At 37.5% G+C, this 16,853-nt stretch overlaps 1 protein-coding gene across 5 annotated transcripts in view; it reads left to right on the plus strand.

The window, feature by feature from the left end:
- Nucleotides 1–14,782, plus strand: part of UNC80 (unc-80 homolog, NALCN channel complex subunit) — a 175,753-nt gene extending 160,971 nt beyond the window's left edge. For all 5 annotated transcript variants that reach the window (XM_081095147.1, XM_081095145.1, XM_081095146.1 and 2 more), the window contains 6 exons: nucleotides 1,627–1,765; nucleotides 3,679–3,735; nucleotides 10,418–10,499; nucleotides 11,416–11,527; nucleotides 12,367–12,575; nucleotides 13,366–14,782. In XM_081095147.1, the coding sequence (XP_080951273.1) occupies nucleotides 1,627–1,765; nucleotides 3,679–3,735; nucleotides 10,418–10,499; nucleotides 11,416–11,527; nucleotides 12,367–12,575; nucleotides 13,366–13,632 (866 nt within the window). In that variant the 3' untranslated portion in view covers nucleotides 13,633–14,782. The remainder of the gene's footprint in view (nucleotides 1–1,626; nucleotides 1,766–3,678; nucleotides 3,736–10,417; nucleotides 10,500–11,415; nucleotides 11,528–12,366; nucleotides 12,576–13,365) is intronic.
- Nucleotides 14,783–16,853: the final 2,071 nt, after the last annotated feature.

Consider the following 16,853-nt stretch of genomic DNA (forward strand, 5'->3'; position numbering starts at 1 on the left):
AAGAGTAGAGAAGACATAAACAGAGATGTCATTGACCAAATGCCAGCGCTCACACAGTGACAAGTGTGAAATTTTTTGCTAATATTCTGCTCTCAGACATCACAATCATCCCAATGAAAGCAGGGTTGCTAACAAATGTTGTAGTGTGGTTGTGATGTGAGTGTGTATTGATTTATATGAACTGGGCTATGAAAGCTAGAGGGTTGACTGCTTTGAATTAAACTGTTTTTTCATTTAATCATCAAACCTGTTTTAAGATCCAGCAGGAACAGGGAAGTATGAGAAAGATATGTTCTCTGCCCTCTAAAATCTTAGAGGTCTTGTAGAGGAGATAACATTTTCTCTAATGGAAGAATGGAAGGTAGCACATGATTAATCACCAAACAAATATTGAGACAAATATTGAGGGTGTAAGTGTTAAGTGATATATTAGTTTGAATAAGGGGGGGATCAATAGGAGCTGAAAGGCCTTTGAATCACAATTCTATCCTACTGCTTTTTCATGATCTTTAAGGCCCATTTGCTGGTTTGCTTCTCTGTACATGCACCTAAAAAGTAAATACTGTTCTATAATAAGAATCAACTTCAACCCATCATTATATAGCAAATTACAATTTCTAGCACTTTTTATATTCACTGTCTTGGCTTGAAATAACTTTCATTAGAAATATGACCACTTGGAATATTTTAAATAAATGATATCAGATGACCTTAGATGGTAACAAAAGTTCACCAAAACTCTATGTTAAACAAAATATGTTTACTGTCCAGTGATAAACAATGTTAGCTCACTTAGAATGAAGTAACTTTGTCATAAATTCTGTGCTAAGTTAACCTTCACAGGGATTTGAATACATTGATTTCTGCTTTTATGGAGAAAACAAGACTATGTGCTTAAAACTTAAAATTTAGGTTAATATTATTTATGAACTTTTAGTTTCTCAAAAATAGTTTTCAAAAATATATCTGAAATAGTCTTTCTCTCAGCAGTCTAAAAATCATTAAATGTACTGAATGTAGCATTTGAATATCAAAGAAATGTACTTGATTCTTTCAGTAACAAAGTTTCTCATTTAACTACTCCTGCAATGTTTAAAAAATTATAGTCCAGCTTTTGTGAATTCACAGATCCCCTTGATTTTCACAAATAATCTACTTCTAAAAATGGACAGGAAGTTTATATTTATTTCATGAAAGCTGTTCAAGAATTGGAGATGTGTGGATCTGAAGAATTGTTATTCATCCCTTTGTGCAGATTAAAAACTAAAGAACCTAATGGTCTTTTGTGATTTTTCCCCCCGGATGTACATACTTTCACGTAGCTTTATTTCAGCTAAGTTTTCCTCACCCAAATGAAAGAAGCATCACTTTAACTTGCAGTTCTATTTCCATCCTCAAGGTGACAATGTTCAGTAACTAGAGGCTAAGCTTTATACAAATAGGAAAGGTGTTTAAGACCCCAATGTCTTGGTTTTTAATCTGTACAAAGGTACAAAATGATCATTTCGCTTTAGAGACTGTCGTAAGGTTATATGCAAGCCAAGGATGGGACCCACATGCAAATTTGGATTGGGTTTTCTGATCGATGTCATAGTTTTATAACACCCCATTCTTTGCCCCTCGCAGATGACTCTGTGAGCATGCCCAGTGTGGTAAGTGAACAAGAAGCTTACCTCCTGAGTGCCATTGGAAGGAGGAGGTTCTCCAGCCACGTCTCTAGCATGTCCGCACCTCAGGCTGAGGTGGGCATGTTACCTAGCCAAAGGTAAAGAGCCATGGATATTTTATACTCTGCATTTGGGGGAAAGGTAGAAATTCTGAAAATTCACTCCTGTTATTCTGAAAAGGCTGAAAGGGAAGCAAACAATCGATGTTTTTAAGAAGGCCATTCAGCTAGGGTTGTACAGGCAACAATTAGCAGCGAGTTTTCTAAGCCAGGGCTGTAGAAGGGATTTCAATTTCTGATCCAAGCATCGTTTCTCCTTTAAAATGCTCCATAAATAGACACATGGTCTTCTTTCAAATGACATTCTCATATTTCTGATATATAATTAGCTAAGCTAATAATGAGTACCTGGCAAGTATATAGGACTAGCTTGATATATGTGGTAAAGTTTAGACTTCTGGTATGCCATCAGTATTTACTTGGAGTTAGTGATGCTTAACCAAGCAGAAAAGGACTTATGCTGCTATGTGTGACCTTGGGCAGGTCATTCAACAAGAGTCCACACTTTTCTCCTCTGCAAAATGAGGAGGTTGGCTAAAGCAAATGTTAAGTAACTTCTCTATCTATAGTTCCATGATTCCATGATTAAACCCTTTAAAACATTTTGTTTGGTGTTCTTTGCTTCCTAAGAATATACTATAAAATGTCCTAAAAATATAAAGTCATATGAGCAGTTATTGGTAACTGTCAATATTTTTAATGGTTAGCAATGTGCAAGGTTCCCTCAGGAATAAAATAAAACTATCAATTTATTTAAAGTTTTATTTAAATTAGGGAATTATAGGAATTTAAAATAGAGCTGTTGTTGTTATTGTTATTTACCTAAAATAACCAGGCCATAAATTCCCCTTGGACATATCTGTTAAGGGGTTAACTCATTTCCAGGGACAAAATTTGTTTTATTAGAGACATACTAGCAATCCAGAAAGATAATCTAGTTACACCCTTTGAGCTTGAGTCATGTTTTGGAAGGCTAGTGAAAGTAATAATGTCTACGTGCAGTAGGGAGACAGGGCCCTGTTTTTGGACACAGAGGCTATTTTTACAGTGTACTCGATTAGTTAAATGATCCTTTGGAGGCAGGCACTCCAGTTTTCCGGTTTTCTAAATGGTTTAACAAGTATTTATTGAGTACCTCATAGGTGCTTATAAGCTCAGTACTAGGCAGTGAAGGAAAGAAAGGCAAAGTATGACACAATTTCTGTTCACAAATCCCCAAATCAACTGCATCCAAATAAATCAATAAACGATTAACTTATTCTTTCACCAACCTGACAGGTTTCTTCTCTTGCCATTTACCATTCAGTCACTAGAGGATGGAGTAAGGAGGTAAATGGAGTTCCATGTGGATTTTCCAGGGTTACCTTTCTTCCATTTGTTTACTCGCCTTTTCATTGCAAAATTAGCAGTGGACGTTGGGTTCTTTCTTTACTTTTCTTTGTGGCGTCAGTTCCAAGAGTTTGGTTGTGGCAGTTTATGGTAAGTGGTTTCTGTGTGATGATATCACCACGCACAAGAAAGAAGCAGCGGTCTGCTCAATGAAACTTCACGTACATAAGACAGGTTAAAAACAGTAACCACCCAGCCAAATGGTTACCGAAGGAATGCTAGTTTCATCTTGTACAGACTCACTCTGCAATGTGTTTCCGAGCCCATGTTTTTATTTGGAGCTCATTTTAAGTCCCAACTCTTGCCTAATAAGCAGATCACTCCTCCGAGAGTTGTGTTCATCCCAAGTCCCTCCTATCCCCATTGCCTTGAGTCCTACGTCTTGACAAACCCAGCACAAGGTGAAATGGTTGACCGTCTCCTTTTCCTTCCTTGTTCTGTTAAATTTATTTATTTACTTTTGGTTCTGGGAAGCAGAAAATCGCATGCCTTTTTTTCCCTTTTTCTTTCATTTGTTTGCATTTTCTTTCCCTAAATGCTTCATCTCCCTACCCCTCCTGCAGTGAACCTAATGTCCTCGACGACTCCCAGGGCCTGGCCGCCGAGGGCAGCCTCTCTAGGTACAGTGTCAATCAATGCTACCTGTCTATTGGTGTCTGTGCTGGGAAACTAGCTGTTCCCCGTCTCCTCTGTCTCTGTCTCCTCTCGCCCGTCCTGACACCTCTTTCCATTTCTTGCCCTTTGTTGCTCATGAACACACAAGCCTGGAAGTCAAAGGTGTAGCCTCCTTCATTCTCAGCTTCAGAGCTCAGTCACAAATGGCCGAAAAAGCTTACTGAAAAAGAAAGATCTGAGGAGTTCTTTTAGGGGCTAGTCCCATGGACATCTAAAATGTTTGATATGCCAAATGCTAAATTTATCCCATTTAATCATTCCCTCCCACACTGATATTTCCTTAAGAAATGTTGTTTGGAAGCTAATTAACTCCCCATCGTCAGGAACCCCCTTATTAAATCAAGACAGATCTTTTAACTGATACCATGGATGGTAAGCAAATAATGATGTTATTTAAGAGTAGCAATGTAAATACAGCTTATGTAATCCCCTCTCTTGGATGCGTGCTATGTGGCAGGTTATTATAACAGCTTGTTCCAATAACACTCATGTAAAGAATGTCTGTCCCAATATAAAGATGACTCCGGAACTTGCCATGAAATGGCAGACACAAACATATCTTGGTCAGGAAAAGAAGCCTTATGATGCAAACAATATAAAGTCTTGGCGATTGGTTGAAAGCTTCAGAAAGGGGGACTGCACCTTTAACACTCAGATATACCCCGTCAAACATTCCTAATCTTGTGCTGCTGATTCACACCTCTCAACTGATCCTCATCAAGGGAAATGCTTCTTGTTCATTCTACGAGTGCCATCTCCAGAGAAAACATCCCCTTTCAGGTTTGCATTAGGGAGTGAGTACAACCTACCGCGTTTATTGCTTTATCACAAAGATGAGGAAATGTTGAGAGGCCGTTCCTGTGACAGGTTGCCCTTCGTTTTCTTTGCATCTTGTTCAGTTTCACATTTTCTTCAATTGAAAATGAGAAATTTTATCCATCATCAGGTGTATCTTTTTTTTTTTTCTGGACCCATAATTCATGACATTCATTTGTGTTTGCGAGCCCTTGCATGGACAGATCAGTCTCTTATTGGTGGTGAACATGGACATGCCATAGAGACCAGACTTTATTCCACTATCAAGAGCGTTGGGGACGAGGAAGAACAAAACTGTCCTCAAGGCTGTTTCCCTTCATTGTTCACAGCGTTTGAAGAGATCAGAACCAAGTCTAGCACCGGGACCACAGCTTCCAAAGAATGCATTTGTTAAATGCTTAGTATTGCACATCAGACTGGAGAACCTTGAATAGAATGTCATTTCAGTGGCCTCCTGAGAGGAGACCGTGTTAAATTAGCCTTCCACTTGGCCAACTTTGAGGGCTTTTCTAAATTAGGACAAATTCTACTCTCGTTGAGTAAAATACTAGTCCAGGGTTGGTGAGAGAAGGCAGGAGTTTGAATGGATTGTTAGAAACTCTTCGACAGATTTGGCCCTCTCTGGCAGGCTAACGGTTCAAATGACTAATTTGGAGTTCTCTAACTCAATCCAATCTGCCCTGGGTCCAGTGTCAATGGGAATAAGCCCAAGTTCTTGCTACGTGAGACTGGTTCAGAGCCAAAGCTGTAGACGTTATCTACAGCTGAATTAGTCATGTCGGGGCTTTGATGATTGTTTTAGGTGAACTGTTGTTGACCTGTTGTTCCTGTAACTGTTGTGTCTTAGTTCTGAGTACAGCCTAGTCACCTCGATTCAGTTGTGGTCCTTAAGAAACTGGAAGATGAAGTATTCCCTTTGGGTTCTAACTAATTATATTAAAGCAGGGGCCTTCCACCAGCCAGTAGCACTTCCACCTTTGCCATACACTGCAAGTCGTATCTCTTGAACTTCATCACGTCACCAAGTTCTCTTTGGAGGAGAGCGACTTTTGGCATTTACTAGGAAGTGGGTTTATAAAACAGGATAAATACTTGTTATAATTGGTTTGCAGGCTTTCTTATTTGGGGCATGAAACTTCTTTATGCTACAGACTCTTAAAGTCCTAAAGAAGCAGTACAGCCTGAACAATGTAAATCACGTTCAGCACATACCTGAGCACTTAGGATCGAACATGCATCCAAAGTAGTTCTAAGGAAAATCTGGCACCAAAGCTTAAAGAATATCAGGAAGCATGCCTGCGCAAGAGTAATAAACCCAGGTCCTTCTTCTAGCCCCCATATTTTGGTTAATTTTCTGGGAATTTGCTTTTGAAAAAACACTTGTTTAATTAGGCAAAGTGGGCAATGTGATATGAGGAAGACACCAAGATAACCTGATGAATAGATGGGGAAAAATAACAATTTTGCAGACCTTTTGAAAAGTTCTAAGATTTTTATAAATCTGTGCTGATTTATTTTATATAAAATATTTTTTATTTATTTTAGAGAGAGGAAGGGAAAGGAAGCAAATCATCACTGTGAGAGATACATCTATCGGCTGCCTCCGGCAAGCCTCCTGCACTGGGGATCAAGCCTGCAACCCGGGCATGAATCAAACCATTGACTTTTGGGTGCATGGGATGATGCTCAACTAATTGAGCATACCGAAAAGGGCATAACTAATTTATTTTAAAGATTCAAGACAAGAAAAAGCACCCTGTTAGAAGCACTGTCCTATGGAGAAAAGATTCTTTTTTATAAATTAATATTTTATAATAATATTCCATGGAAGAATTATCTTCTGTTAAGAATGTTGCTCTTAAAGGTATAGAAACTCACTGGAGATGTTTCCTCCCTTTGCCCACACCCAAATACAAACACCATGGACCATAGTTCTTCTCCAGAAAAATATAGACATACCTAAGTTTATTCAAGCACTCAAGCCTGGATGCTTATACTTGAGAATTAGATTTTGTTTGGACATGTTAGAAGATTTTGAAAGGCAGGAATTGACAATCAACTCTAATTTTTTTTAAAAAGGAGTTTGCAATTCTATTTTATTTCATAAGGATGATTGTAATCACAGTGGAAATTAAGAATGTGGTTCAAGTTTCAACAAGATGTATATTTTGGGTGAGAGAAAATAAAAATAACCTTTTTAGTAAACTCATGGTCATACACATTTTCAAAGTATAAAAATTTGGCAAGTACTCTCAAAGTACAAAAAAAAAATTAAAACAACCTTTTTATATAGCTGAAAATGTGTGTATGATACACAGATAAGTACTTGGTCATTACTAAATCAGTTCTTATGTGAACCCTAATATCCAGATTATTCTCTTTTTAATCTGATTCTAGCCTCTAATCTCTAAATTCTGTGGTATTTAAAACACATTCTTGGATGTTGTGGAAGCTGAGTAAATGTTAAACAATAATATTTTACTGGGAAAGGGAAAAATAGGGCTTTTGTCTACTCTTGAATCCCCTGTTCTCTGCAAGCGTTTTATGGCTCCTTTGGTACTGGTTTTATTCATTCACAGGGCAATTATTCAGGGTAAATGGCTATCCCGTGTGTCTTGTGTTCCACCTCTAGACTTATCTAATCAAATTCAAACTAAAAATGCAATGAAAATACCACTTCATTTTCTGTGTACCAGTCTCCTCACCCATAGCTTCTACTTAAATTTTTTATTTATCAAATATATTTCAATCCATAAACTTTTTTGTCATTCGAAATGAGTGATATGAATTTTTATTTATTGCTGAATGGCCCCTTGTTTATCTATTCTTTTAAGAAATACCATTAGGTATATGTATATCCCATTAGAAAGTACAAACATATTTATATACTACAATCCAGCCATCATACTGAAACAAGGGAAAAGAGGTAATTTGTGCCAAAATCATCCCTCTAACATTACCTAAAGTTCATTATCTTACAAATGCCTTCCTTCCATTTTGAGTAAGGCGTCTGTCTTTTGTGGTCAGTTGAGTTACACCAGTTCTGCTAAGCTCCAAGCACTGGCTTCTCTAAAACCCAGATCATGCTATGTTTTGCCACTGTCATGTTTTTCAGTGACTCAAAGATACAAACGATGGTTTTAGCTTCAACTTAGAAAGTTTTATTTGCTTTTATCCTTATTGTTTTGCCCTTTTATTTAGCAAAAGAGTAAAAATGAGCCATTTCTCATTCCCAAGATTAAAAATTTCAGGAAGCCAATTTTCTATAGAGAGGTGCGTAAGGCTAATACCTTGGTCTTTTCCTGGTTAGTTTTAATATTAGACACCTCTGGTCACACACTGCAAACCCTACAGATGCGATGTTACATGATGTGCAGAGAAGCTAAACTGAAACTACTTCTTATATGTGACTCCGATTTGATAAAGACCTGAGAAAAAGAAACAGGCTCTGCATAAATAACGTTCATTATGAACCTCTCTGTTTATTAGTAATATGTCCTAACTGCACATAGTTCAGCCAGACTTCGATGCCCCAAATATAAACATGTTAGCATTACATTTTGAAGGAGAATTTAGCTGGGATATATCTCCAAGGATATGTTCTATAAATTCATCTTTGATGTGTGCATTCCATTGATGAAATGCTACATCTTTTACATAGAACAACTACTTACTAAAGCTATAAACTTGACCTATTTCTTAGAAATAAACATCTCTATCCATAGAGAAAATTTTGGTGCTTATTATGATCCTCCCTTGGAATTATCATCATGAAATTACCATTATGTTTTGACATATAACACTCTCTGAGTAATGTGCATTTTTTTTCTTTTCTTGCGACATTTTTTCTCACACTCTGAATGAAAAGAGACAAGTGGACCGCCTCGACTTCATTTTCTCTGCCCAATTATTAGCAAAACATGTTATTATCCACTCCCTTTTAGTGTTTTAAAAGCAATAAACTCATTACAAACATCAAATGTAAAACAAGGAAGCATGTTATAAACATTACTTTTCATGTTCAAACCATCTTACATCAACTAACTTCTTTTCTCTACCTTAATGGGAGGTAGGTGGTAAGTATTAACCTCCCTTTATGGCTAAGGGAACTGAGGTAACATTTAGATGTCAATGAAGAACCCATTCCAATGAAAGCTTTGCTTGGTATTTGGGAGAAACTTGTTTGTACTTTTGTGCATGTGGTAATTGAATTCTCTTTCCAATTTATGACACATGTTAAAAATGTACACTTAATAAGGAGTTGTCATTTCAAACATTCCAGCAACATAGTCTGGATTGTTTATCAGAACTTATTGCATTGTTCCATTGGGGTAATTTTCTGTCTTCATAGAAAGGTCATAGATGGTACAAGGTCATATATGTATAAAAATAATGCACATTGCTCTTTTGAACCTGATATTAAAAGAACAAGAAAGTTTTAAAAACATGTTCGGGGGACTCCTTATATAATTCTGTATTATCTATCCCAAATGGTATAATTATGATATAATTACATTCTTATTTCATAAGAACTTTGATAAAACTCCATTTGGGAATTATTGATTTTCTTTTGGTGGAAATGTAAGACTTTTAAATTTTGACGGATGTGCCTGTGTTGACCACATCATGATTAACCAGTTGTAAACACAACATGGAAAGCATCTGATTGCCCATCTAGACACCAGTTCTTCTCCCTACAACTGCCACTAGGTATTTAGATAGCTCATTTTTTAAAAATGAAAATGAATGAATATAGTCTTTCTCTTTTTTTCCTGGACAGTTGCTGACTCTGGATTCCCCTGTGGCATATTTAACTCTAAAAACTATTTGTAAATGATTCTCCTTTTGCAAAGGCAAAGCAGAAATGAATTACCCATAGACCAAATAATCACATTGGCATCAACCACAGAATTACAGTGTTCTCTGGGGCACAATACATCTCTTTTTTCACCCCCACTGCCATTATGAACACCTATTATACATGCATGCAGAATGATAAAGAATCATGGACCCATGACAGAATTTTCAGCTTCACCCAACACTAAAATAGTGGCCACTACCAGTAGTCATTCTTGCATATAAAATACACACATACACAGCAAATTTGGGGGGAGCAGGTTGCTGCTTTTATAAACTGCATGATATGTTTGAGTGCAGCTCTTTGATATTGATCATTCTCTTCCGAGTTCTACTGACAGATTAATTACTTTGCCAGCCTTTTAAATCTAAATCCTTTTAAAAAAAAAAAACAAAACAAAACAAAAAAAACCCACAAAACACTTGTCTGCCCATGTGACTATTCACTTAGTAGTCACAGAGACTTCAGGCTGCAAACATGTGCTGAATGTGCCCCTTCACCCAAATGGATTCTGTGTCTGATGTGTTTGATATTCGTCCATCTTACTTTCATTTAAATTGAAATCTTCAAAAAGGTGTTCCCATCCATGTGGTAGAGTTGTTTGTGTTTGTTTGTCACTACCTTTTTCCCTCCCCCTGGGAAAAAAAAATTGAGATTAGAATATGACATCTCAAACTTTTTGGTGGTTTCCAAACCAATGTTTTGCTGAATGATAACTATGACACCGTGATTGAAAACAGAATCTCAATTTTGGCAGCTCGGGGCTACAAAGGCCTTGTCCTTCCTCCCAAACCTTTGAAAACTCCCATCTCAGGGGCTCTTTCCCAACCTTCCTTCAAAGATAACGGTATCTTTGAAGTGACTGTTTCGTGTAAGTGACTTAGGCTAACACCCACCAGAGGACGATCTTCCGTACTGTCTCCAGGCACACTAACACTGTTGGTGCTTGGCAGGGTGGCAAGTGTGCAGAGCGAACCTGGCCAACAGAACCTCCTCATTCAGCAGCCGCTGGGGAGGAAGAGGGGCCTGAGGCAGGTAAGCAGACCTGAGAAGGGCAGGAGAGTCACCCCATGAAATAGATTGAAGCCCTATTGAATTTTGAATGTTCGTATATATTGAGATTATATTTTGCCTACTTCCTACCCAAAACAAGCAGTACAGAGCCCATGTAAAACATGGTAAGTGCTTGAGCCATCTGAGAGCTTTTAGCTCCTATGTTAGCTCATATGAACGGAGCTGATGACTTAGTGAAGTGAGTAGGCCTATACTTCTATCTGTTCCCTCTCCAGAAGCTTTCTTCCCCAGCCAAATTCATGACCCAGGACGATTTGTTTTAAAGTTGATGTTTGTGTAAAGGCATAGACACAGTTGTCCTTTCTTCCTCATTTCAAGGTTAATGATTCAAGTTAAAATTGAAACCAAAGTAAAGATTATCTTTATGAATTTCCTTAGGTGGGTTTCCTTTATATAACTCTCTAAGTAAAAATTGAAGTGAGCCTTTGCTCTCTTATTGTGATGGGAGCATCCCAGCACTGATTTGGACACCAGACACTTCTCAATATCTGAGGTTTTTTTCATCAACCCCCCAACTCCCTTGAGAGGTCACATAGGTTCAACTGCAACTTTTAGGTGAACAAAAGCCGATCTGTAAGCAATAATCGTTAGTTTTGTATCCTAAAATTCATTGAAATTCTCACATTGGCTACTTTAAATGATGTTAATGTTCTTAGCCTATGTGAAGGTGTAATAATCAGGAGATAGGATTGGTTAAAGGGGATGTCAGAATCAAATACTCGTAGTCAGACATGCAGAAAGAAGTTTACCAGCTACAAACGAAAAGAGCAATCATAAGAGTTCACAGAAACCCATAAAGTAGGGAGTAAACCATAGAATCCTCAGAGCATAGCGTTTTCTCCTGGGCAGTCAGCCTCATTCCGCCTATTCTCTTTAGCTAAGACGTCCTCTACTGTCACGTCAGAAGACTCAGAATGAATCCAGAAACCGCCATGGAGCTCGGCTGTCAACCACTCGGAGGAGCATTCAACCTAAAACGAAGCCATCTGGTGAGGTTCCTGTGTCCCTTCTGACTATACCATTGACACGATGCCATGCAACTCAGCCTGGGAGACCTGCAGAAACTTATGCAGATAAGCTCCTTTTTGGGAAGACACTAGGATCAGGGAAGAAGTTTCCCAGAAAACTTTAGTGCCTTTTTTTCTTCTCACCTTTCCCAACCCCCATCCTTACCTTCAAGAATCTAGACAGTCCTAACCGGTTTGGCTCAGTGGCTAGAGCGTCAGCCTGCGGACTGAAGGGTCCCAGGTTTGATTCCAGTCAAACTCATGTAACCTTTGCTGCGGGCACATCCCCAGTAGGGGGTGTGCAGGAGGCAGCTGATCGATGTCTCTCTCTCATCGATGTTTCTAACTCTATCCCTCTCCCTTCCTCTCTGTAAAAAAATCAATAAAATATATTTTTAAAAAAAGAATCTAGAGAAATGGCAAAGTCCAAGGTAAACTATAAATGCCATTAGATTTAACTATAGAAGGTTGTGTTTTCTTTACCCAAGCCAGGGACTGAGTTTGTTATACGTCTTACTGAAGACAAAGACATGGTAGATAATGGGGACTTTAAAATCCTGTTGGCAGTTATTATGAGGACCAAGTTCACCTAATGCTCTATGCAAATCTTGTTCTTGGGCAATTTATGTAAAAATGATTTTTTCTACCCAAATCCTACTTTTTATAAGAAGATGAAATCAAAATATATACATAATAGTCAAGTATGCTTTCACTTATTAATAAACTAACAACATCTTTATTAAGAAAAGCCAGGAGATACCAATTATAAAGCAATGACTACATATTTCCCCTCTATTTACTGCTTTACCTCTCACTTGCAGTGGATCAGAAACGATCTGTGACCTTCATTGAGGCTCAGCCGGCTCAGACAGAGCTAGCAGGTGCCCCAACAGACACACTTCCTGCCACAGTCCAGCCACAAGGCTGCAGCCCAGCCCCATCTGGGAAGCCAGAAGGAATGGACAAACCCGTCCTCACATCTTCCCCGGCCATTGTTGTTGCTGATCTTCATAGACTGTCTCCCAAGCAGGTGAGGGTCCTAGAGAAACAGGCAAGGCTTGCTCCCTGCATACTTATGTCTAGGAACCACTGGGATATGCACACTTATTGCCTAACATTTAAATCTAGACCTGTAATGTTTTGTTAGCCAGACAGATGATGGTCCTATCATCATGAAAAAGAAGACCATATAAAGTATATGGCCAGGAATACATTTACTTAAGAAGCAATAGGAGAAGTCTTGGTATTCTTTATTATGAGAAACCTCAGAGAAAATATTGCACAGTTAAAATATCCATTGAAACCCATATATGATTCATAGTTTAAAGATAGTTCCGTTTTTAAAAAGTTACCAATTTAGATGCAGCCTTTAAATAGAGAGCCTTCTGCATCCTGTAAGATGAGAGGAACTTCTTGTTTTGATCTTTCCCCTCATTGTTATGATATTTTTTCTTCTTTTGATTTTTATAAATGAATTCCCACAGGTCCAACTTCCTCCTCATGTACTTGAAGACAGCAAAGGGGCAATATTACTATATACATTTGTGTAGTCTGTAGTGGTTACAAAGTATTGTAACAGCATGAGCTCATGTATCCTCACAGTGTACGAGGTTAGCAGAGCAAAAATTATGCTCATGCAACAGGTTAGAAAGCTGAGGCTTAGAAAGTTGGAGGGCCTCCAGAAAAGCTCACACCTAACAAAGGCTAGAAATGAGACTAGCCTTGACAAGCCTGTCCAGTTAAAGCTGGACAACATTTTTTGTACTCTTCCCTGGCACCCACTCTACTTTCCCCTGACATTGTGGTCTGTTTGATCATAGAGTGAGACCCTCCCTGCTGAAGAAGGAGAAAAGAAGGAGGACCCAGAAGTACAAGGTGCTGCAGCACACAGCCCCCTCTCTACTCAAATCTCAGACCCTGATGACTTCACAGGCCTTGAGACGTCCATCCTCCTGCAGCACGGAGACACTGTCCTTCACATCAGCGAAGAAAACGGCATGGAGAACCCCCTGCTGTCCAGCCAGTTCACTTTCACTCCCGCGGAGCTGGGGGAGGCTGGTGTAGACCTGGATGAGTCGCATGTTTAGTTCTGTATCTTGTCCAAGTTGCAGGTGTAGACAAGACGAGGGAGGGATCACTTAGCTAAAAGTTGAATACTTTTGCTTGGAAAAAAAAAAAGATGAAAACACAGCACTTTGTATCCAATAGGGGACACAAATCTCAGTAGATTTTGCTGCCAGTGCACATATTGTTTCATAAACATCTTTTAAAAAACAATGGCTAAGATTAGTTAATTGTATGAAGACCATAAAGACCAGGGAGTAATAAGGGGAAAGAGCCGTTTGCACATTGTTTGTGATTCAAGAAGGCTTGAGCAGTTAAAAACATACTATTACAGAGCTGCTTAGCTAGAAATAGTAACAAATAATATATTCTAAAAGAGAATGCATTTGAGGTTATTCACATTATACATCTCATGCAAATGTTTATTTTTATACTTTCAAAAATATTAAACCAGGTGGTTGTACAAGTAGCAATTTACATAAAAATAACAAATAATGAAAATATTAGTTTGGGGGAAACTAAATAATAAATAAGCCCACAGACATTTTTGTTTTGATCAACAATGCAGCCATGTAGAAGACGGAAAACATTATTTTTAGAGCTGTGGACTTTTCAATATTTGCTTTTCAACCGTCATTTTTATTGCATGTTGTAAATCAGAATACTAATGCCATAAGGTCATTCCATTCATAATCAATCACTTTAGAGAGAATACTCTAGAAATTATCAAATGTAATTCTGAATTAAGAAGAACCTAAACAACCCATACTATAATAAAAATGAAATATAACTATAATAGTTAGGAAAAGATGGTATTCCTACTTCTAGCCCTAACTACATCTTGCCAATATTAGGATATACTGCAAAATGTGATTCGTTTCCTTATAGTAGTGCCTACCCTCGGGGACATATTTTCAGATATTAAAGTTATTGTTAGAATAGGTTCACTAAAATAGCTTCCCAATGTTAACAATATTCTTATCATCCTTTAGACATTTGAGTTTATGAGGAAAAAAATATAAATTGCGCAATCGCTTCATGGACAAAGTCAGCTTATGAATTTATTTTAACTTGAAGTTCAGTTACTCAAACAAAGTATAAAACTTAAAAGGCTTGTGAGGCCATATCTAGTATGTTATTGATGCTATAGTAGGGCTAGGTATAATACAGTTCAAAATTGAATTTCAGAAATGTAACAGTTTACATTAGAAAACTGTTACAGAACTACTAATTATCTAAAAACGCATATATTTACCTAAATTGGTATGGTGGTGTGTGTGTGTGTGAGAGTGGGTGTGTTTTCTAGCCCTCCAGTTGAAGTTAAATACAGATATTTATTATTGCAATGAATTCATAACACATTCTATATGCTTAAACTTTGACTATGTTGACCATGAAAAGTATATGTATATATAGAGGAGACCTAGTAAACCCACCCAAATCACAAAGGAAAATTATTTTTCTGTTAGAATCCTTTATTAAATAGGCATTGTTTACACTGTGGTTTGTACTTCCAAATATAATTTGGGGTTTTGGTCCAATTTACTATGAGAACGAAAGGTATCTGTGAGTTAAAGACAATAATGGACAAAACTAAAAATTTCCAATCTAAAGCTTCAGAAAATAGAGCTTCAGAAAGCAGAGGCTTCTTTTATGTTTTAAAATATTTTCAGAATATAGACACTTAACACTGAATTATGCAGAAATATAATGTAAGTGGGTTTATAACTCTTTCTAAACTGATGTATTTTGCCTGTTAAAAATTATGCTGCTCAATTAGTGTTAGAGGCCTTATGTTTGGTAATTACATGTGTCTGAGCTATATGAGTCTCTATATATGGCTGTGTTTTGTCCCAGTTACTTGATTCTTGATTCAAATTCTCTATGTGTAATTGTATAACATATTTAAAAAGTAAAGGGGTCAAAGAAGATGGTTAAATATCTGCTAAGAATACCTTTATATGTAAAAAGTATTGAACATATTTATGCTTACCCGTCTGCCTTTTAGCCTGACTCCTTCACTCTAGGGTTATAGATGGCTGTTGGAAACTTTTCCAATAAGCTAAGTATTGTTGTATCTTGCAAAAAAAGCCACCACTCTGAGAAGCAGGGCCTTGGAGGGTGGGAATGTTTTCATACTGGGATTACTGAGATTTTGCAGATGTATGTATGCATCTGTTCCATTTAAGGTGCCCTTAAATGTGTTGAATGTAATTTATTGAATGTTCATGTGCAATTGATAAAGTATCTAAATGTATGTGCATAAGATTGTCACAAGATGTATTCTCAGGAATACTGTTACCTGGAGTTTGAAGGAATAGCTATTTAAAAAAAATAGTAGTGGGAGATTAGAGAAATGTTTAAGATAGTTAACAAATTTTTGCAATGTTCAAATTATTGAGTATATGACTAAAAATAATTATATATGATAAATACAGTATGGGTAATACTATATCATTTCTTAAGCTATGAGGCTTAATGATATTCATTTTGTCCAGAGGAAAGTTAAAACAGGCACTTACATCCCAAGTGTAAAAAATTGGACTCAACTGAGAGGTTGCTTTTTCAGAAATTAACTTTTGAGAGAAATTGGAATAAACACGTATCATCCATAATAGTGGGTATAGATTTATAGTACTCCATTTCAATTAAAGCAGTTCCATCCTGGGTACAGCATTTTCTATAGAAAAACATTTTACTCTCATTTTTCCAGTATTTGCTGCTTTCTATAATTCTATTAGGTGCGTTATTTGATTTTTTCCAATAGAAGGAATCTGAATTGTTGAGTACATTGGGACAGTGCACTGGGAACTAGTGTCAAAAAGCATAATTGGGCATGGCAGTGCTGGGAAAACAATCTCTGGTATTTGGGGATCTGGATAGAGCTTGTTGAATAGGCTGAAAGTAACTGGTTTGCTATTTCAGGCCTCCAAGAGTACCTAAGGCAGTGTGACAGCTCCCTTCTTTAGTATCTGTCCTTTTAGTCAGTGAAGAATATTCTCCACTCAGCTGTCCAACTCCAACAGGATCTGAGATGAGAATAGGGTGTATATAGGGACCTACAGGAAAGAAAGGGTCAGAAATAGAATTATAGTCTAAAACACAAATACCCTTCCTCAAGTCTGGAATTTGCTGCTGTCACACCAAGCCATGCTGCTGCCATGTGACTGCACACTGCCCATGCCATGGCTTGTCCTTGGCAGTGAGTAGGAAGTCCACTTCCTCATTTACTTTAGTGGACCTC

Source organism: Myotis nattereri (assembly GCF_964212035.1).
Source record: "Myotis nattereri genome assembly, chromosome: 7".
Taxonomy (NCBI): Eukaryota; Metazoa; Chordata; class Mammalia; order Chiroptera; family Vespertilionidae; genus Myotis; species Myotis nattereri.